General features: G+C 37.0%; 1 protein-coding gene across 9 annotated transcripts in view; it reads left to right on the forward strand.

The window, feature by feature from the left end:
- Positions 1-22,215, forward strand: part of LOC126869231 (nucleolysin TIAR-like) — a 585,963-nt gene that overhangs the window by 508,483 nt on the left and 55,265 nt on the right. For all 9 annotated transcript variants that reach the window (XR_007690851.1, XR_007690850.1, XR_007690853.1 and 6 more), the window contains 2 exons: positions 7,966-8,041; positions 14,675-14,777. Coding sequence is in view for 3 of the 9 variants with exons in the window: in XM_050625491.1 (XP_050481448.1) it covers positions 7,966-8,041; positions 14,675-14,777 (179 nt within the window). In the remaining 6 variants the exon portion in view is untranslated. The remainder of the gene's footprint in view (positions 1-7,965; positions 8,042-14,674; positions 14,778-22,215) is intronic.

Consider the following 22,215-nt stretch of genomic DNA (forward strand, 5'->3'; position numbering starts at 1 on the left):
TCGAGCGCTCTATACGTTGGTACGTCGAGGAATCTCAAGTAATCTGTGTTAGTCGATTTCAGTCACGCGTATACTCTGGCCGGAATTATTCGCATCACGACCCACCAAATTTCATAAGCACCATAAATCAACATGCTTCTGATTTCGATCGACAGTTTCGACGGATCTTGACGAATTAAGCGAGAGAAGGTACGACTAAGAGGAAGAGAAGGTAAGAAAAGGAGCGCGTTGGGAACATTAATAAGCGGTTTAGACGCGTCAACGAGGGAAATACGAACTGGTCTGTCGAAGCGGTCGAGGAAGAACGAGTTTCCACGACGACCAGTTTCATTTATCGCGATCTCGAAATCGAAGCCCACTCTAGAATCTTCGAGAGTCCCTGGGTAGTAAGTGAACACACGACTTTGTTCCAACCCCATCTACCTCTGCCCAAGCCAGCCAGTAGGACCGGGGCCAACCTATCCCACCGACAATTAGTTCGCGCGCTCAGCATTGAGTGCACTTAGTGAAAAGTAAGCAAACTCCCCCCTTCCACTTCCGCTCCCCCGCCGCGCGCCCTTTCGTTTTCATCCGATACCGGAATAGTTTCTACTGGCAGCACGATAACTCCGTCGTCTACCTCACCGATGCCTTGTTTCAAGGACTACCGAGATATCGAACGTCTTTCCGCTCTTCTTTCATTTCTCCTAACCTCGTTCCATTCTTTTCCTTCTCTTTCCTCATTTTTCCTTTTCCACGTTCTTGCTTTCTGGTTTCGCGAATTCATCGCCTAAGCTCGCTATGTTCAGTAGTATGGTATTATTTGCAGTGTCGCGTGTTCTCGCGCGAACCTCGTCGACGCACACCGCTGCTATACGAGACAACGGGAAACGTTTTTCCCCCTTCCCCATTCGAAATTGCCGATTGTTAGAGGCGAAGCGATATCGACCCAGGTGGAATTATTGGATTACGATATTTCCCGCGAATTCTCGGAACTGTAATCGATTTAATCGGTTCCGGTTACGTCGTTTAGGCTAAACGGTATTTGCACTATAGTGCAAGTTTATAGAGATGATTGAAAACGAGCTTTTTCTTTCTCGCGTTTCGTGATGTCTTCTTCATAGATTTAGAATTGCGTGCGACGTTTGTAAATACGCGATTGTTAAAGCAAATCATTTAGCTGTTCGTTTCGCAAAGCTAGATACTAATTTTTTAATCCAAGAGATCATGTTGTACAGTGTATAAAACTATGTGTAAAATCTGTATACAAAATTTAGCTGGTAAGGAAAATACGTTACGTGTTCCATTCTGATACAGTGGAACTTCGGCTACTAAAATTAATCATCGCACGTTAGTTATCGAATTAATGCAAAAAGATGTTAAAATGCTTCCCGAGTGCAAAACTTCGAGACTTTAGAATTATGTACGATATTATCTGCATATTTACCATGTACCACTGCTATCCAACTACCTAACACAAACATACCAACTGATGTAAGAAGCGTAATGTGACGAAGACGTAGAGACACGTGCCAACAACGACGAACGATAACGATCAAGCCGAACAAGCAGAGTGACACTCTGCGCGAGTGATTAGCAGGTTAGATTGATGAAGCCCGAGCAACCAGCATTCAAATCTCGTGGTTCTCTCCGATGCTTTTCCTCCTTCGAAAGCGATATTCTTCGCCACCGGTTCCGTTCGATTCTTACCTATAAGATGATAAGGTGGAAGATTTCGCGGTACAAAGATTTTTCGCGCTGACGCATCTTCCTTTTTATTATTGGTAATTAATGAGTTCGAGTCCCTGTGCGATGAGAAAAACTGCTTCTATAGCACCTACTAGATTGCCACGTAGCGCTGACAGGGGATGAAAAAGTACCAGGCGATGACAGTTAACGCGTAAAAGTTTCACGGGTTGGAAACACATGGACAAAAAGACAAGATTCTATCCACAATCCATGCTACGTTATTGTTCTTTGACATGCATGCTGTTCGAGATAGTCAGATAAGACGAGACAACGTTGCATTTATACGGAACTCTTATTATTCCAGTTTTGCCGTACAAAAACGCTTCACAGGTTCGTGTAATACAAATAGACTTTCTTAAAAAAAGAACAAAGACTAAACTCGTTTTATATGATCGATTTAACAAATACACTAGCGTCAACAAAAGCGTATTGGATATTAGTCGAAACAATTAATTGTAAACATGGAGTATATTATCGTAGTTTCAGCTAGCTGCAATGAATATACGAGACAAATCCCAATAGGCTGAATTGGCTATGTCGAATATTGTAAGTACTATTCTCGTAATTACAGCTTTGTGACGTTCGATACAATTAATTATATACACCGATATCTAGCATGAAACTAACATGAAAGAAATAACTCGCTAATCTCATTGTACTTCAGGCTACCTATCTAGAAAATAAAAATACATTAAATCAGTATAACCCTAAAAAAGTGAGATCTAACACGTAATTCACATTTAGTATTTTCACAAATAGCTACAGAAATAAGCAAATAAAATTTTGTATTTAAATAAACGAATTTCATTGAATGTTGTACTCTTTATCCCCATCGTAGTCCGACATTCAAATGTCACATAAAACAAAGTTTATACACACGTTCTACCACAATTACTATAAAAACACAATACTCGTACATTGCTCATTGTCAGTTAATTTCCTCCTCTCTTCTGGCCAATCTTCTTACACATTTCATTTACGTATTAAAAAACTCATACATATTGGAATTGTTGATCAAATCGTCAAACTCGTACATATATATATATATATGTAGGTATAATATCAGTCGTAAAACGGTTCACGCGGAAGTTGCGTGAAACTGCTTCGCGATAGTCGCGGACCAGTTTCACGGTGCTCCGGTTTCAAACTCGACTAGGCTACGAGCCAATAAATAAAACACGTCGTGGCGGGGATCGCGACAGCCCGATGGAATAAAGACTTGCTCGGGATTGATAGGATGAAAGACATGCCTGGCTTTCGTATGACCGGACGCTGTGTCTAGGGCGTGGAATTTGAATCATCGGCGCTGGACAACGACGAGATTCAACCTGACGGCCATCGCGCGTGTTCGGCCACTACGTTTCGCAATAAATTCAAACTAACTCTTTATCCTATCTGGGTTTTGTCGTGCAGGCTGCGTATCTACCGCCATTGTCGCGGTTATATCACGCGACCAAAGAGGAAGGGAGGGTGTCGCTGGATCTCGACAGCTCTCGATGGAACTTGAATTAAATTTCGAGATTTATCGCGTCAATAACCGTGCATTAATTTACGATTTTTAGCGGTGAAAACGTAAATCCATGGCGTTGCCGGCGATTGTTTCGTTCCTCGTGAAGTGTCGCGCATAGAACACGAACGAAAAGAGGGAACGAAAAGAGGACCGATCGTGTTTAAAGGGGTGAGGCGTGATGCGTCGAGGGGAAGGACAGGCGAGACGAGAGAAGAGGACAGCACTAGGAGGTTGGAACGGGTGGACAGGGGTTGAAACGCGCAATGAGAACGTGCAGCGGGGAGAGTTCGCGGCTGCTATATCGAATGAGGAAGAACGAAGGGTGGGAGACTTGAAGTGTGGGCAACGACATATGCGACTGGCGTGCTCTACATCTAACTTATATTGACTATTACTCATGTTCGTGTACTGTGACATTCGCCGGCATTCACTGAAAAGTCGCAGGAAACAATGGCGCGATTTGGCTGGCACGCGGATCACTCGAAAGAAGATTCCCTGCTACGTTTGCTCTGTAATTTGTAAGAAATATTTGGTGAAAGATCGCGTTACGGCCGCCTTTGATATGATGGTTTTGCCCATCTCGAACAGGGAACATTTTTGCGAAGACAACAAATTTATAGACCTGGGTACAAAGTGTAATTACTAATTACATCTATATATGTAGATGTTCATAAACTAATAGCTTTTACATATATACATATATACATATTACGTATAAGGTAATAATCAGAAAGATTGAAGACTTTAGATATTCATAGTTCTTGCCAACGTACTTTACCGAAGAATAAAAAGTTTTTAACTAACACAGGTATAAAATCAATCCTTTCGTTGTAAAATGTACTTATATTGTAAATGAATCTAGCGAATATGATCCAGCTCGATCATTCTTCAATTTTATTCTACTCTTTATCACATAATTCATCGCATAGAAATCGATTATATTGAATTTGAAAAGGTGAAAGAGGAAGCTACTACTCAACTAAAACTAATATAATTTGCTCGGATCATAGAAATGAAAATCACATGGAATTAAAATCAGCTTTCTAATTTGAGCGTTGATATTCCTTCTTTTATAATAAAATTGCAATCATTATATCTGAAATGATACCACGAAAATTTTAAACATTATTTCTTCGCGAATCTGCAGTGGATTAACCATTGAAGACGCGCTCTGTTCTTTATTACGTAAAAACGAGGACGATTAAGGGCTGACTAAATACTGACGTCGACGTGAAAAGCAATTTAAGCGAGTATAAGTATTTAGTGGCGAAGAGAGAAAGTAAATGCATAACTCCGCTGAAAGGCCGTGTTTACAGTTGACCGCAACTTTGTTTAGCTTCTTGCGCAACATAGTAGTTTTGAGTCAAATTTACTCGAAACTAGTGCTTGTCCGGTCTCTTCGTACTTGACCTTCTTAACTCGGTTTATTGCATGGCGGAGAATGTAACGTGGAAAATGCAGAATGAAATTAAAGAAACATCGCATGCAACACAATTATATCTGTAATTATTTTCTGTTCCACCAGAACTGGAAGTTGAGATTTTGTGAGAAAAATTCAATATTTTTAATTTGCTATTTCCCGGGAATGACGAGTTAATTCGTCATTTAAATGATATTTTGGCTAATCCTTTTACGTATAATTTTATTTTTCTTACAAATAAATTATACATTATAAATCTGGTATTTAATCCTGCTACGTTTCTCGCGTCATTTTCAATTTCGTATCATTTTCAAGGATTTTTAGGCTAAACATTTCCTAGAACGTTAAACATTTTCTTCTTGTTTGAAATTATAATGAGATCGAGGCATAAAGAGTTCTTGGATAGAAATAAAGCAACTTGTCTGTAGACAGTTTCGTTGCTTCGACTAATTATTCACGATTGATATACGGTAATTAAACTTATTTTTGTATTTCATTTAGCATTCGATTCGTGCACGAAGCGTGTTTTATAATCGTTTTGTTTTACTCGTGCCTATACCTATCTGTTATTTCGTTTCGTTGCGTTCAGTTCTTTCGAATCGCGCGCTGTAAGCGATTAATTGCTCTAGTGACTGAGGAAATTGCTAGAAAACAAGTAAAACCGAAAAGGTTGCATATAACAGGGAGAAAGAAGACTAGGACGAGAAACTAACGTAATACTGCTCCCTGAATCACGTAATTTTGCTTGCCTACTCTTTCATCCCTTTTCGCGTTCTGTCTTTTTGTCCAACGCTTTTTCAATCTTTCTTGGAGCTCGACTCTTTCCTTTTCCAATTTCAATTTTTTCCTCCGCCTTCCCAAGATTCCGATATCTGCTACTGCTTTTCACAATTTTATTCAGTTGCATTATGGAAAATGTTCTTTGCCGACCCTTTTAAGCGTAATAAGTTAAGTCGCGATAAAAATGTTCCGCGCATTACGTGTCTAATGATTACTCTTCCGGTCGAAAAAAGGATCGAGTCCTTCCATTTCGAGGAACTGGCGTGGGAGAGTGTAACGAAGATAAATACAACATTGTCAAACCGTCTTTCTGCAATCATTTTAATGCATTTGGGACAAACTCGATGGCTTTCTTAGGCCGTTTGTCCTTTTTGCCAGATATTATTTGAATAAAATATTTTTGATAAACTTGAATGTATCATCTAACATTGGAAATGTACGAGGAAAAGTGGGAATGTCAAGTTTTAGCATTTCTCAGAAGATGAAAATTTATTTTTCAATATATATAACGTCACAATTTCGTATTTCCTCGCAAATATTATGTCAAGATAAAACATTATATTTTTCATTTCATACTGCATCATTTTCAACATTTACTTATAACTTTAAGTAATTCATAACACGTTAAATTGTAAAAAATAAAAATGTAAGTTGTATACCTCAATTTCTTATAACTATTGTAAAACTCAGAAAATTTTAATCAAATTTTAACGCGACAGAGCCAGTGATAAAAAAGACACACAGGACCGTACGAAAAAATGTTAAGCTTAAAATTCGTTAAAATTGACATTCAATTTTAAAATACGATATATAATTTTTCATACAAAAAGGACCGCTTAAATTCCTTCGTAATTAGCCCAGGTATATCGCTACGTATAATCAACTTTTTGTTACAGTCAATAGCAGCCATAAATAAAATAGATTCGCTCTCGAAAAAATCAAATACAAAATTAATATAAAAATACCAAAGCGTTATAAATGATCTTCTCGTTGATAATGGAAACAAAATAACAACGTCCTTTTTCCTCAAACTTCTCTCATTCTCATTGAATTCTATCGTACAGTACGCAACGAAAAATAAATTAGGGGCGATACGAGACGAGAAATTAGTCAGACCTATAACCTGAAACTTTATTCGAGCCGCATGCCAGCTTCCACTGGCCGAAAGAATATTTTATTTAAGTCGAGAGAAGAACGACGCAGAGGAGTTACCCCGTGCAGGAGTATTCCTAATTTTGTCTGACAGGCATTGCTGGAATCTTAATTATGAGGAAGAATTTGAGGGCGTCCAACAACTGGGCTCCAACTCGCTCGACAATGTTGTTGGCAGTTTTCGAGGGAACATGAAATGCTTCGAAATTCGCCGGCACGTGGAATAAATTGAACCCATCGTTCGGCCGTTATTAATTCGTAATAACTGGTCAGGAGCAGATTTTTCGGTCCCGCGAAATTCTGAAAAACCATTACATCTCATTAACCGGCCGATGGGAAAAGCAACGCGCTATTAGAGAGGTGTCTCGTTAAGTTCGAAAAAGAACTGCTTCCGCTAATCTGTTGCTTTCGTGTTACATTGTATCGGGGAAATGAGGTAAATGGAATGATTGCCAAATGTCACGGAACCCCTATCTGTTAATTCAAGGTAATAAGAAGATTATAGCGCGTACTGCTTTCTTGTAACTTGTTTCTGCTTTTTCGATCAGTTTACGAAATAGGAGTGATTACTTATTTATTGAAACTTACAACTGCGTTACAACATGAAAAAAAAGAACTGGAATATATTGGAAATTTTGAATTGTTTTAATTAAATCACCAGGAACCGTAGAATATACAACGATGGTAATTTAATGATAGATATTTAATGAGGATAAACTTAATTAACCGTGTTACAATCCATTGACATGGACACTATGTTTAATTATTTAAAACTACGTAAGGTTCTGTCGATAGACAAAATTTCTTTCTTTTTCAAGAAAAAAAAAAATATCTTCCATACACACGTAACTAAACAAATGGACAGGATGTAATTGAAATAGTTGCACATTTTAAGTTCGTTCTTGGTTATTCAGTACGAGGGAATAATACTCGTACGTTCAATTTTCAATCTTGTGAAAATTGCTTGAACTTTTCGATTGAAAATGAGTGCTGGATTTTCCCCGTTGGATTTCGCTCTCTCGTATTGCATGCATGAAATAAGTATAACTATTATGGAAAAAATGTAAAAAGTATTGTAAATTATCCAATTTAATGCAACCTTGTTGGATGTTATACGATTAGCAGAATTTAAATCTCTGGATTTTACTTTGGTTAATTAGAGATATGTTCAATGTTGCGTGGAATGCTGAAACGTTATTTTCGTACCACTAATATCGCTGTTAAAAAAAGCTTAATTAAAATTTAGAAAGATGGAAGGTTGATTATGGAAATGAGCCTTTGAACATGGAAAAAACTTTCGCGTTATATTACCGCAAGTAATTTTCAAGCACACTAGAAAATTTATATTTAACAAATGAACTTGTTTCTGTTGCAGAGATTGCAGAGTTGTAAGAGATCCACAGACGCTCAAATCCAAAGGATATGGCTTCGTTTCCTTTGTTAAAAAAGCGGTAAGTCTTACACAAGTTTAATTACGTTTGTTATTAATTTGCTCGACCATAAAGTAATTATTTTAAACAATGCAAATATATGAAATTTCAAAGGATATGAAATTGTAGCTAAGATAATGATTTTAACAAGAGAAAATGAGCCTTAGCTACGATATAATCTTGTTTTCTTCTTCTTTATTCTTCTTCTTTTTTGCAAGCTGCCTTTCTAAAAAATATTAGAAATCTATAGCACAAGTAAAATTGTAGTTACTATCTCGTCTATCGTAGATTCTATATATACCACAACTAAAAGTTCTTCCCATTAACTGCAAACACTTCCCATTAATACAGTGTACACAATACGCATCGTAATTAATTAAAAGCACCAGGTAATCCTAATATCTGGTAAAAAATGAACGCTTAAAATGATTCATGTTTCTCAATTTAAAGAACCAATATCAACAAACATGAAACTAAGAATAACATTTCGTCATCTAGCAACTATTGTTTCTTTCAAATCGGAGACAAACCAAACGATATTAACTTCGCCTGAAACTTGAAGAAGGTATTTCTCGTGAGCATGAATACTATATTTGAATCTCCGAATTACGTTCTACGCAAAGTACGTAATGAAAACAATTACACAATTTATTTATTGATATAAATGAAACCGTTGTGAAAAGAAAAATACCAAGAACATCGACCGTATGCTTCTGTACACTGTACACGTTTTCCCCATCCGTGTCTCCGTAACTCGCGCGAGAAATTTCGTTGATTAAATAGGAAAGAGGGTCGAACGCGTGACGCTTTAAAGTATCATTTTTCGAAAGGAGACGGGTCGTGTGGAACGACTTTTACCGTGACCCGCCAAAATCCGCGACGTAAATCACGGCGAAGTTAAATGTACGACCGTAAGTAAAAGAAGCCTTGCCACCGTTTATGGTGAGGTTATTCGTCGGAGCGACTGCCCCCAAGGTACGGACCCTCTCGTTTCCCCTCTGTTTTAATGTTCTATCGATCTGGACCACCGCCGGCACCTGCCTCACACCCACGGTATTACTATTGCCGAAGTATAAATTTTCCGGGTGTCTCCGTTAACCTCGAGGAACACGCGAAAATTTCTCCACTTCACTCTTCCCCGCCCCTTGGCTCACCTCTTTCGCCCCCGACCCTTACAACACTCGTATCCTACTGCCACTATATCCTTCGACCGCCGGATACACATACCTAAATCGCGGGCTCTGATCATCGTCCAACATCCTGGCTCTCTTAAGATGTACGAGGAAATGCGAATTCCCCGGATTCTCGTTTTCCTTCGGCCTCGATTATGTTGCTCGGGATCGCTGCGTTTAATGAGCATCGAACCGTGTAACTCGCATCTAGGTTCCCCGAGCAATGTTGGCGAGAGAGCCTTTGGCACGGATAGAATTTTTGATTAATGCGCGAGAAAGCAGAAAACCGGAGTGACGAAATTATGGCTACGTTTGGTTAGTGGGAGAAATAGTCTTGTTTTTAGTATTAATTTTAACGTTGCTTCGACGTCCAAGTTATTAGACATCGCCGTGCGCTTTTTCGTTTATATTCCATATCGTTAATTAGAATTTGGTAATTCACAGATTTTGCTATAGCTATGGCGTGAATGGAGATCGCGCAGGATTTATTAACTTTTCTTCTGAATTTAATCGTCTGTTCATATCGTTTAGCAGATTTACTATTCTTTTCGTAGCGTCGCAGTTTTTCCACTGCAGTGTGACATGCTTGATGGTAGTTGGTATAGTACGTTATATCGTTCAAAGATTGGGGTTCTTGCTTATCTAATAAGCATGAGTGGGTTAGAGCCGCGTGACCTATCCTAATTCTACTGATTATGGTTTGTAGATAAACAAGAAACACCTGTTTCAATCGATTGAAGTCTGCTAGACTGTAACATATGAAACAGAGGATTTAGTTGCATTAATCTTCTGAATCTCTTCTTTGCGATAAATATTTTTATCTTTGCAGATGCAAAATAGGATGCAAATAATGATAAGCTTTGAAACAATTGAAATAATAGATGACGGATTGCTCTTACACAAATACCAGTAATTTTCGAATTCTGGTAAATTTGTTCTTTCTTTTTATTATATGATGTTAGCAACTTATAGAATGTTCTTAACCAATTCTCACTGAGAATTCTTGTTACTTGATTCTAGCTGCTTCCAACTTTTATAGCTTCACTGCAGATCAATAAATTGCACGTTATTACTTTTTATGCCGCAAGACACATCGCTACGTTAATAATAATTTTAACGACACCGATTAATGACACGAAATTAAAGTCTAACGCAATTATAGAGATACATTATATACTTTTATCAGGGGAACTCGGGCCATAGAAATTAACCAAATAAGCGGCAGAACGAAATTATGTTCCACGGAAAATGTAAAAGTTTGTGGAAAAATATGACAAATTCGAGAAATTTTTTAATAGTGATGAATCAATGAGATCTATCGTTTCCCTTCTTCATTAAAATGTAAATGATACTTTGCTTGCTAATATTTAGGATCTGTCGTACCTTTTTTAAGTTTCCAACTACATTGCATACTCGTAAGGACTTTTACGGATTAAATTATGTCCCATCTCTTCTTCCAGATCTTCTGTTTTTTTCCGCTAAAATTTTTTCAAACGAGTTTGAGGTACGTAAATATCATTCAGAAAATAAAAATACCTAGTGGAAGACGAAATAAAAATAGCACTGCACGATAGTGTACAAACACATAGCGTACAAAATGACGCCAACAGCGAAATCAGCGAGAGGTTCGGCCACTTTAAACGACAAGAAGCAGAATCGATAAATCCGTCGGCAATAAATCAAGAAATCGGGAGGAAAAAAGGCTTTCATAACGTTCCGTCGATAAAATCCCAGCTGGAATAAGGTCGGAAGCCGATGCGGGAGGAGAGCAAAAAATTCATTTCATATTCTTAATTTCCACGTGGCTGTTGATTCCAAAATTTCCGGTGTCGACATAATATTCCCATAAAATATCCGATCGATGGATCCCGGTTCGTGTTCGAAATCTCGGAACCATGTCCTTAACGATCGATAGAAACTCGAAATCGGTCGAAAAAGCCTCGACAGATCGGATGGCCACGTCTCTCGTCCACGTGAAAACAGGCGTGTCTATACATATATGTGTGTATGTGTGTGTGTGTCTATGTTTCTTTAGAGCCACGTAATCCGACGTCGCATGCCACCATGGAGCCTATGACTTAGTAATGCGTGTAAAGCAGCTGGGTGTCGCTGCTCGGGGAGTCACGAATGGCCTATAGGCGTCTCAGGCCGTACAAGAAATTCGATTTGATGTGTGCTTAGACAGCTGGAACTAGGCAGGTCTGGGCGACGAGGTCGGTAGGACGGCCGACGCGGCGCGGCGTGTCGTATAAACGGTCTGGTCACGGAAAGTGGAAGGGGCTACGAAGGTGCATTCAGCCGTTCCTACTCGTCCAGGGGTTAGGGTGTCGGAGGCTAGGAAACTGCAAGTTATCGACCGTAGTTTAGAATCGGCTTAGAGGCGAGCATTCGGTCTGTCGGTCTATCTAGGCTAACCACGCGAACGCGCGGCGTCATATCGGGAATGGAAATTCGAATCGGAAATACTTTATCCTACGAAGGGAATTGGGGAGGGGGAAGGGGGCAGGCCAACGATGTCGTAGGATAAGAAGCACAGAGAAAAGTAGAAAGGTCTGCTTGAAGATGACGGTGATGCCAATGGTATGATGCTAAGTTCCTCGCGGTATTCGAGAGGAAAGAAGAGTGAAGACGAGAGAGCGATGGAAGGTAACGGTTGGGGAAACGAGGCAAAAGGCAGACCCAAGAGTCCTCGAAATGGCGCAAATGGCGATAAGGGTGGGGTACCACCGGAATGCCACTAGGAAAGAAGGGAAACATCCCCTCTTTCGTACATACTCCCGAAGAGCTTTTCGAACAGTCAACCTTTTCGGGGGGATTCCTTCGCGACGGAAGAATATTTTTAGATTTCCTATCCGTCCTTCTTCGCATCAGAGCCGTCCAACTGCCAGCGGCACGCTGTCACGGACTACTCGCATTTACGTGAAATACGCGCGGTTGTGTGCGTCACAACCGATGTCGTTCTCTGTTATTCCACATCCATTTCTTCTCCACGGCCGTCTTACCATGGGTTACCGTTCTGCTTTTGCCTCTTCCTGCCTCCCGTCTTCGCTGTCTCCTTCTGTTCACTCCCACGATTCTTCCTTATTTTTCATACGAATCCTGTAATGGACTTATGGATAGACGGATACGAGTGCCTGTTTTGTTACCCATCTCCGGAGCAAACTGCATCATCTCTCTCCTGGCTAACGCTGTCGCCACGCGATAACTTTGAAAGTGTTTTTTACTAAAAAACGAAGGCTTATTTTACGTTCGATCGAAAATCGAACATATAGCGGTAATCGAAGATTCGCTTGCTGGATATATTCCCATGGATTTCGAAGAATCGAGGGTAGATACGGCAGATCGGAGAGAATTTCGAAGCTCGTATTAAGTTCACCCGCATCGAGAAACATCCTGGCGAAAGGAACGACTCCGTGGTCTCAAATTTCTAATACCATCTGCAATAAATTCTTTATTCTCTACGTTGTATTGTATTTGTGAATGGTTCTCTCTTAGAAAGATTAAAACTCTTACTATATTTGATATAACAATTCCTCTTAACACGTGCTTCCTAATACGATAGAATTCCATTTATCTGAACTCGTGAGAAATAAATAAGAATAAGTAGGATTTCAGCAATTTTCCCACCTATTATTTTTCGTTCACATAGTAGGAGTCAAATAAGTGGATTCAGTCTGTATGAATTCAGTTAATTTATTAAGTAGAATTTCAGTCTAACGAATAAGGTTCAGATAAATGTACTTTATGTAAAATACGATCAGCGATCGATCTTTACATTTAACAATTGTAATGGTAAACATGCTAGTATCGTTTAAAATGTAAATATAGAGAATGGAAAAATACTGACGATGGAAAAGTTATTAGAATTTATCAGAGAAAGTAAAAATAACCCGATATTGTGAATGTAAGGTGGAAAAAGGAAAGTAGATCTATTGCATCGACAATTGTCGCGCTAACTATTTCTATTTCCATTCGATGGCTATGTATACATATACATGTACATTTAGCGTAAGTGATATATATGTACATATGTATTTATTACGTCTGTTCCATGCAGAGAACAGTAATAGACCACTTTTCTCAATCCACTCGAGCTATGCTTCTAAAACCAGAGCAGTAGTAAATAAAAGTTACGGCTACCATCTTGTATACTGCGAGTTACGGCCTCTAGCTGTTGGTCGTAACGTTTCACCTTTTTGTTTATTCCAGTTCTCGATCTCTTTTTTAACGCAAGGCAACACACTTACTTCGTGACTTCTCCTTTATAGGCTGTGTAAACATTCGATAATGTTTCAGAAAAATGTAATCGCCGCATCAGCATATCGTAATACATAAATTTAGTAAATTTACGTAATACGTAAATTTAGTATACGTATGAAATACAGTAGGCAATAAACTGATTTCTGCACGATCTTTACAAAACTGCAATGTATAAAAATACACGTAAAAATTCAAAGTGACGTCGCTTTCTGAATTTACATAGCATCAAACCTTTAGAAATGAAATAATGAATTGATTCTGATTTAATTGATAAATCTAGTTAATGAAACTATCGAATCTTATTGAGGCAAGATTTGGTTTATACTGAAATAGTAAAGACTAATGCAAACTTGCCAACTACCCTTACTTTAAATTCGTTTGACGGTGGATTATTGGAAATCAGCTAGTGAATTTTAATCCTTCAATTACTTACAAATTTCATGAATTCCACCGTACTTCTATCTTATGAAACTGTAGAATAAAGTCCAACAGTGTTTCAAATCCTGTTAGATCAATTTTTAATTACTTAAATTGAATTGTTTGTATTAATTTGGTACGAAAGTATGAAATATGAGATAAGCTGATATTATAATAATTATATAACATTTTTAACTCCAATATTATATCAACAGTTTTATACAAAAGATGGATAAATTAATATAAACGTTAAACATATCGTGACTAAACACCATTGTAACTATAATTTCAAATCACGACTATGTGTTGAATATACTATGTACGTAGAACGTGGCTGGTCACCGGTTGTCTACAACTGAACCAATTTGCAACGCAAGCACTGGTTGAGAGAGGCACATTTTTAAGGACGCTGAAAAATTTGTGAAACAAGATAGAACCATTAATTTTAGATGATGTCATTAATAGAAAGGTGGCACTTTAATATTGAATAACCCGCTGCACCGTTGGCGAAAAATGATGACTATAACGCATTCGTAGTTAACCGTGTAACAACGTGTATCCATTTAATTGCTGTCTAAAAAGAAAAACCTTTTTAATTCGACGATTGAATCTGTCTTCGAATCGTTTATAAAATTACATACAAATTTTTGGTATATTGATATTTTATAAATTAATTTGAAATAATTTTTACCATATAGCATATAGTTATGTACTATTGTACTAAGCTATCGTCATTGCTTTATTTCAAGTACAGTTTAGTAACGTTTTCTAGTTTCAAGGTACAGTTTTGCTTGTATTGTTCCAGGAAGCGGAAAGTGCCATCGGTGCCATGAATGGACAATGGCTCGGTAGCAGGAGTATTCGAACGAATTGGGCGACTCGCAAACCCCCTGCACCAAAATCCGAAGGTGAGTATTGACGTACATGTAACTTTTTCAGATCTTTATTGTATACAACAGTGGTGCATGATTGCCTTTGCAATAAACGAATCATACAATCGAGAATCCAGGGAAAGATACATATCCATTTCTGATATATCGTGGTTTATACGTACACATCTTTTGAGATAGGAAAATGGCACAGGGATACGTACACATATAACACACTCAACTCCTATCCACACTATAGTGACGTATACATATACATTTAAAAAACAGATGTCGATATTCGTACACGAAAATGTTCGTAGAAACTGTATTCGATAGTTATATAAATATTACAAACGAACAAATAGAAGATTAAGATTTTGTTATGAAACAATGAATTCGTGAAATGGATCATTTCGGATACCTGAAAATATATTTAAACGAGCAAAGAAACAGATAGAAATATATAAACGAAAAGGAAGGAGAATGGAATTTGAAGATAGTAGTTTTTCAGTGAAACTGTTGAAGTAGCGTCACCCTTAAGACGGTCTGTCGTGCATACGAAAGCGGCAAAGGGAAATTAAATATCGCGGTGGCCCTTCACGAGCGCGGAATTTTCGCCGACGCAGCCGGAATTCGATTAGGTCCAGTCGGTTGGTCCGCTAGAGAAAGCTTTCACCACGTCATTCGGGACAGCTTAAAACGGTTTCACCACGAACGATTGCTCCGCAAAGGCGATGGTGACGTTCCGGCCTGTTCAAGGGTTTGTTAATCGATACCGCGACACGGATTTCGAGGGCATTTTTGTTCCTTCGCGAAACAACGCGCACGAGAAAGAGAGAATCGTCACGAGGCACGAACATCAGTCTTGCGAACCTCGAATAGAATAATCGTGTTCATTCTCATTTTTGATGATCGTTCGTCACCTTTACGCGACAGCCACGTTTATTATGAATCTCAAATAGAATTACCTTGATCATCCTCATTTTTTAATGACCGTTCGTCAGTTTGCTTTGTCATCGTCGTTATTCACCGGTGAACAGCCGTGTTTATTGTGAATCTCAAATAGAGTCATCTTGTCCATCCTCATTTTTAACGACCGTCCGTCAGTTTACTTTATTGTCATCATTATTCACTGGTAAACAGCCAAAGCCGCGTTTATTGATGTTGTCTGAATCACTTTCCAGACATTCGCGCTCTCAAATATATTTGTATCGTCATTTACCGATTTTTAAAATAACCTCTCTTTTAGATAAAAATAGCAAGACGGGGAATTATTTTTAAAAATTAATCATCTTCCAGAAGAAATGAAATAGCGATCGAACGTAAACAAAAAGAGGTCAGTTATTATTGTACAAGTTTGAAAAAGCGTTGTAGAATAATAGATACAGCGGAATACAAATTGCAGGTACGAGGAAAGCTTCTATAATTTGGAAACAAATGTTTACAGAGTATTTATTTCAATTTGTTCAAACTATAGAAGCTACGTAGAGGAAAGAATAGCAACATAAATATTATTGAGCAAATTTTACAAATCCCTCTTCGTAATTACAACGTGGATCAAATACGGTTCAATAGTATAAATCGACTAAAAAGAAATTATAAATGAAATGTTGCGTTAACGTAATTTTTTTACGTTAATGTTTTTTATTGGAACGTCTCGTATGTGAATAGATAATATAACCTTAAAACGGATGAATGCAACGTATAGTGTGGATCGATGACGAAACAAAGAAAAAAAATAGTGCTTCACGGTGACACAGCGCGTAACGCGGCCTACGTAAACAGGTGGAAATATTTAAAAAAAAGGAGAGGAGAGGAAAAAGAGCGCAACGGGTTATAATAGAAGCCCGCGTGTCTACAATTAATGCGAGCCACTCATTCATGCTATTTTATCACGCCTTTTTGTTTTCGTTTACTCGAATAAGTTAGCGTATATTGTTCACGTGTATACCGCTTACCTTTATGTTTACCAGCGACAAGATCCGATTTTATGCCTTGGGAACATAAGGACGTTGTTTTTTCGCGACCTAAACACGCGACCTTAATAAGTTGATCGTTCGGATCTAAGTTGCGTTGCAACGTGAAATACCTTCCCAAGCTTTATGCAGAGAATATATTTTAGATTAAAGTTCGTATCGTTTATATATTCGATAATTTATTCAATATTTTCCCGTACCATAATTACCGCGTTGTAGGAAAATTATTACGTTGGTATTTATTTATCCATAATTTAATTTAAGCAATTTTATTTTTTATTTAATTTTTAATTTAAGCAATACTATTTACATTAGTTCCGTTTTTCTATACTAATAGATAACTATATTTAAAATAATTGAACTGATCTAATGTATTCCGGAGCCGATTGATCTACTTTAAACTGCTATAAAGTTTTCTTATGCAAACATGTGAATAATATTGTTAACTGAATTCTGCCTTTAAAATCAAAACTTTTACATTAAACGATATGGAAAAGTGGTATAATTTATCATTACGATGCGATATAAGATACGATATAAAGTTATCTTTTTCAGTAACATTCACTTTGCTGTAAATATCGAACATCTTGTTTCATTATTTTTTGATATTTTTTAATAATTCTTCCGCCACGAACTAATAACAAACAATTGTATCTCTTAAAGTGATACTTATCAAATTCATTATACAATTTCTATAAATCATGAAAGAAAGAGTGCAATTACATAATCTGCAAAGCTTCATTGTTAATTAACTTCATTGGAACTGAAAAAACAATTTCACGGCAACAATAGCCAACTCCGCACGAGAGGGTATTTCCAAATTAATTGAAAGGAATTGTACGAATTGCTGCCTCACCGTGGCTCGAGATATAGGGCAACGGGTGATTTACGCGTTCGTTGGCATAATCGTCATTAGCTTGATAATTAGCACTGTTAAAGACAAGGGCCCGATGAAAGTATAAAGCTCCAAGTCGAGGCAGGATAGTAAGAATCCAATTGAAGTTATGAACTAAACGCATAATGAGCTTGGAGGTAGCACTCCGAGACCCAAGTAAGTATTATTATATTATCATAAGCGGCTCTTCGTCGTCGACCCAGGGACTCCCATCGTCCAGCCTGGTAGTCACCTCCGACCCCTCTACTAACTAATTTCATTCCGCAAGTCTTTAATTAGTATTCGTCGCGAAGCGTCCAAACTTTTTCACTAGACGAGCTAGGGCTCGCCGTCTCGTCCTACCGGGACCGTTCACCCGTATTTGCATAGGCCAAATTCACAGAGAATACTTTCTTGCCGACCACCTTTCGACGCTTAATATTCCTCGTTGGCTGGTTCTTCTAAATCTCGCATCAGGAAAAATGATTACTCGTTAATGAAATTTTTCCCCTCGTCTACTATACACATACCTAGCTAAAAATTCATTTGTTGAACCGCGTCGTGCTATTTTATTTATATGTACTAGCAGATGGAATTAAATCGAAGCTCGGAGAAACAACGCGATGAAATGTAAAATGTGAATTATTTTCGTGAAATTTTCTTTCTAATAATCGAATCGAATTGACTCTTTCCAATTGATATTGGAAGCAGCAAGTTTCGATTTTCTGTTTTCCTAATTATTAGCAACGTGCGGCTACTTTTGGCAAGATAGCTTCTATTGGTATTTATTTATTTTCAATTATATTAATTACATTCTGCATATCGTATATTTAATTTACAATGTAGCTGTTACCGGGAAGTGGCACATGTCCGTCACGTGGATGTCAGTAGTATTAATGTCTGTATTATCGGGGTAATATTCTACTGTAGAACGCGTTTCTGTATTCAGCCCACTTTCTACGTCTTTTACAAAGAACTTGTATCATTTTCTGCATCGACATCTTAAACGTACATGTATATGCTATATCTAAGCATTATTGTGAAATTTTTTTGTACGTTGGAGTACGATATATGATTTTTTTATACGTTCGAGCTAGTAACGAAGTACAGAGGCAATTGTAACTTTACTGCTTTACTGAAAATTGATGTTCTTCGCGTTTAAAAAAACGATGGCAAAAGTGTTGCAACATTTTTGGGACAGGTGAAGTTATATAAGATTCCCAAAAAGTTTGTAACTTTTCAAAGAGTTTATTCCCGTCTTCAGGATATTTATCAGCAGTAAAATCTGAAAAAATTGAAGCTTCGAAATATGGGCCAAGGTCAACCGTAGCCGGGTAGCCCGTCGTTTAATCCAAAGCAATTGAAATCTTGCTGGCAATCTTTCGCGTTTTAACAAAACCTTCGAGATTCGAGCGTGCAACTTGGCGCTGGTTAAACAGAATTTTTTTTATAATGTCAATGACCACTCATTTTCACACAATATGGTTAGATTTATATTTCCATATACGAGCCTTATTTCGTCAAATTTCTATTGATGAGATTCTTACGAGTACATAATATATTTGCGCATTCATAGATATCTGAATAACTTTAATTCGTAGTACCAATACGTGAATATCAGTAAAATGTTTAAAACAGATATAAACTAGCAGATTCTAACGTAATACTCGTATACCATTATACAAAATTGACATATAATAAATTTAGATTATTTTTATTTCAAAATTTACCAGTAGCAGTTAACTTTTAGAAGTTCGTTATGGAACTAAATTCAAGGTACATGAGAAAAGCAGAGTCAACTCGATTATAAATAAAAATCGCGAAATGTTAACGTTCTCGAACTTTAAGACATCTTTTTTTTGGCAATTCTTGTGTGTTCCTACCACTGTCGCTTTTCTATTTCTTGGAATTTCATTTGTCACTTTCCATTTCTCACTTTTTCTAATGTCTCTTATCATAAGGCTCATTTATTCATTTATCAAGCCTTATCTTACCTCGTGCAAGTGAGAAATTCTGACACGCACGAGACCAGCATATAAACGTTAAAAGTTTATCCGGTTACCAATCTGATTGTTATTCAGTTCAGCTATATCTTTCAATGGCTTCTTTAAAACTAATATTTCAACAAATTCTTTTCAACTTTTTTTTTTTAATTTAATTACCAATTGTTGAGTATCGAAATAAAGAATATAATGAAAATAGTATGAAGCATTTTGACATGACAAAACGTAGCAAGTTTGTACAAATCGTCGCTGTGTGATTCTTGCGTGTTTCAATCATTGCTATCAAAATTAGTTAAATGATACAAGAATAACTGTTGACGTTTCGATGTACTGTCATTGTTTATTGTTTATTGTTTATTGTTTATTGATGTCACTGTTTATTGATAAACAAACACGATCCACGTAGTGTTGAGATTGCTATGAAGTGACTCTCGTGACATTCAGCCTTAATATTGGATCGGTTTATATGCAATTTATTATTTATCTGAACCTATTCGCGAGAGTCGCCGGCTTAAAGCTCGTTACTCCATAACAACAAGAACACTCGAGACAGTAAATAGTCTCAATATAATGCATGCGCTTAAATAGCGCAGTTCAATGCCGAGGTGAGTGCTTTTAATGGAACAACCGCTCCACCAGACAATGCAATATTACGTCTCGTAGCTTATACGCGAAGAATTTCACATTTTTCTGAAGCACGGCTAAAGCGAAAGAAAAGGTGAACGAGTAACATAACGTTCGAATAGAAAGTTATTTCGCGATGCGCTAGCACACGTCGTTTCGGATAATTGTTTAATTCAATAAAAGGTTACCTCGTTTAAATCCATCGCGTTAGCAGACGTTTAGCGTTTAATATTCCATCGAATTACGGTGAAGGAAGAAATGAAATAATTCTTAAAAACTTCGTTTATGTAATAGAATGAATTAACAACGTTTATACCACGTACGTTAGGTGGTACATAAGAGAAATAGAAGTAATATGTTGCACGGAATCCTTTTGTACTCGTAATAGCATAAAAGAAAAAGAAAGAAGGGAGAAATTAGAGACAGCACAGTTGGGGCAAAGTAGCATTTAATTTGAGAGAGTCCCGAAGTTCGTCAGCAACTAGGTCAATATTTTATAGCCCCAGCAATTAGATAATTTTGCGGTCAGGCAAAAATACGATTGCTGGCGTGTGAAAGAGACTAACTTGGGCTTGGGTTAATGTCGAAAGTTTGTATCGCCGCCGACTCTGAATCGTTCGTAACCAAACCATGACTGCTGTCGATTTCGCATCGCTACTCTTTAAAAGAATCAACGACGTTCTTTCATTTTCCGACTTTTAATCTCTGAAACGAAACTTATCGCAAAAGATATAAAACTGAAACTTGCCATACCGTATTAAAAGCCAGCGGAAGTAACGAGAGCTCGAAGACGAAGCTTCTTTTTAAAAATACCGGTATTAGGTCTAAATGTACTTTCTTTGTGTTTCATAGAACTTTCATCATCGTTATTACCCTTTTAATAACTTTGATCTAAATTCGGCAGGTCAAGTCGAAAAGTTTCAAATTATTTTAATATCAATAAACTAATTCGCGTATGGTCGCATTTTAAAAGTAGGATTAAACTGTTCCAATTAAATATCGTAAGTTCTTGAGTAAGTAAGTTCATTGATACACATGTATATACTATGTGATTTAATAATATATAAATGTTAAATAATTTAATATTAATAATTTAATAATCATGTGTGTACAAGTACGTGAATATAAAATATGTATTTCCAAATGATAGGAAACAAAAGAATCTGCATCATAATTTCTGCTAAACTATTGTGTAGAACACTTATCGCACAAAAAAATATACCACGGATATATTATATCGTAAATTTTAGATAATGAATAATTATCAATTTTCGATTGGCAATTGGAAGCGAAATACAAAATAAGAGAAAGCAAGCATATGAAATTAATGATAGTCGTATTACAGTTACATTACAAGTATCGTGTATCGCTCATATAATTTCCATTACACCAAGTATTTCTTAACAAAAGTCAATTACGTAGCAACGTAATATTCAGAAATTGAAACGATCCTAAATTAGAAAATTAAGTACATTTGACTAATCGATATAGTCAATATGACGAACTATAGTAGCAGAATAATAGAATACATCATACCACCAACCATATCAAATACGATTAAGTTACTAATTGTTAGTAATTGTATCAACTGTATTATCGGGGGATGCAACATTACGAGTAGGCAATATCGTAACACGAGGAAATTATACGAGGGTTTTGATATCCATTGGTATTAAAAATGTAATAAATTACATAAAATTAACATCACATATATATCAATGTTTAATAATCGAACTACACGTGTTTATACAAATTTATATTTTTATCGACCCAACAAAAGAAATATATGAGCTGTGACATTTATCGCTATCGTACAGAATTTTCATTTCTATTTATGTTCGTCATAATTTATTAAAGAGAACACGACGATACCGGTAAATAACTCAGAAACTGGCAGAACTTTTGCATCCGCTTAATATTACGTAACAACATTGTTAATCACTGAATTCTGAATGACTTTATACGTTCGTGAAATCGTTTGTTTCGTGTGTATCAACCTA

Source organism: Bombus huntii, chromosome 9 (genome assembly GCF_024542735.1).
Source record: "Bombus huntii isolate Logan2020A chromosome 9, iyBomHunt1.1, whole genome shotgun sequence".
In the NCBI taxonomy this organism is placed as follows: Eukaryota; Metazoa; Arthropoda; class Insecta; order Hymenoptera; family Apidae; genus Bombus; species Bombus huntii.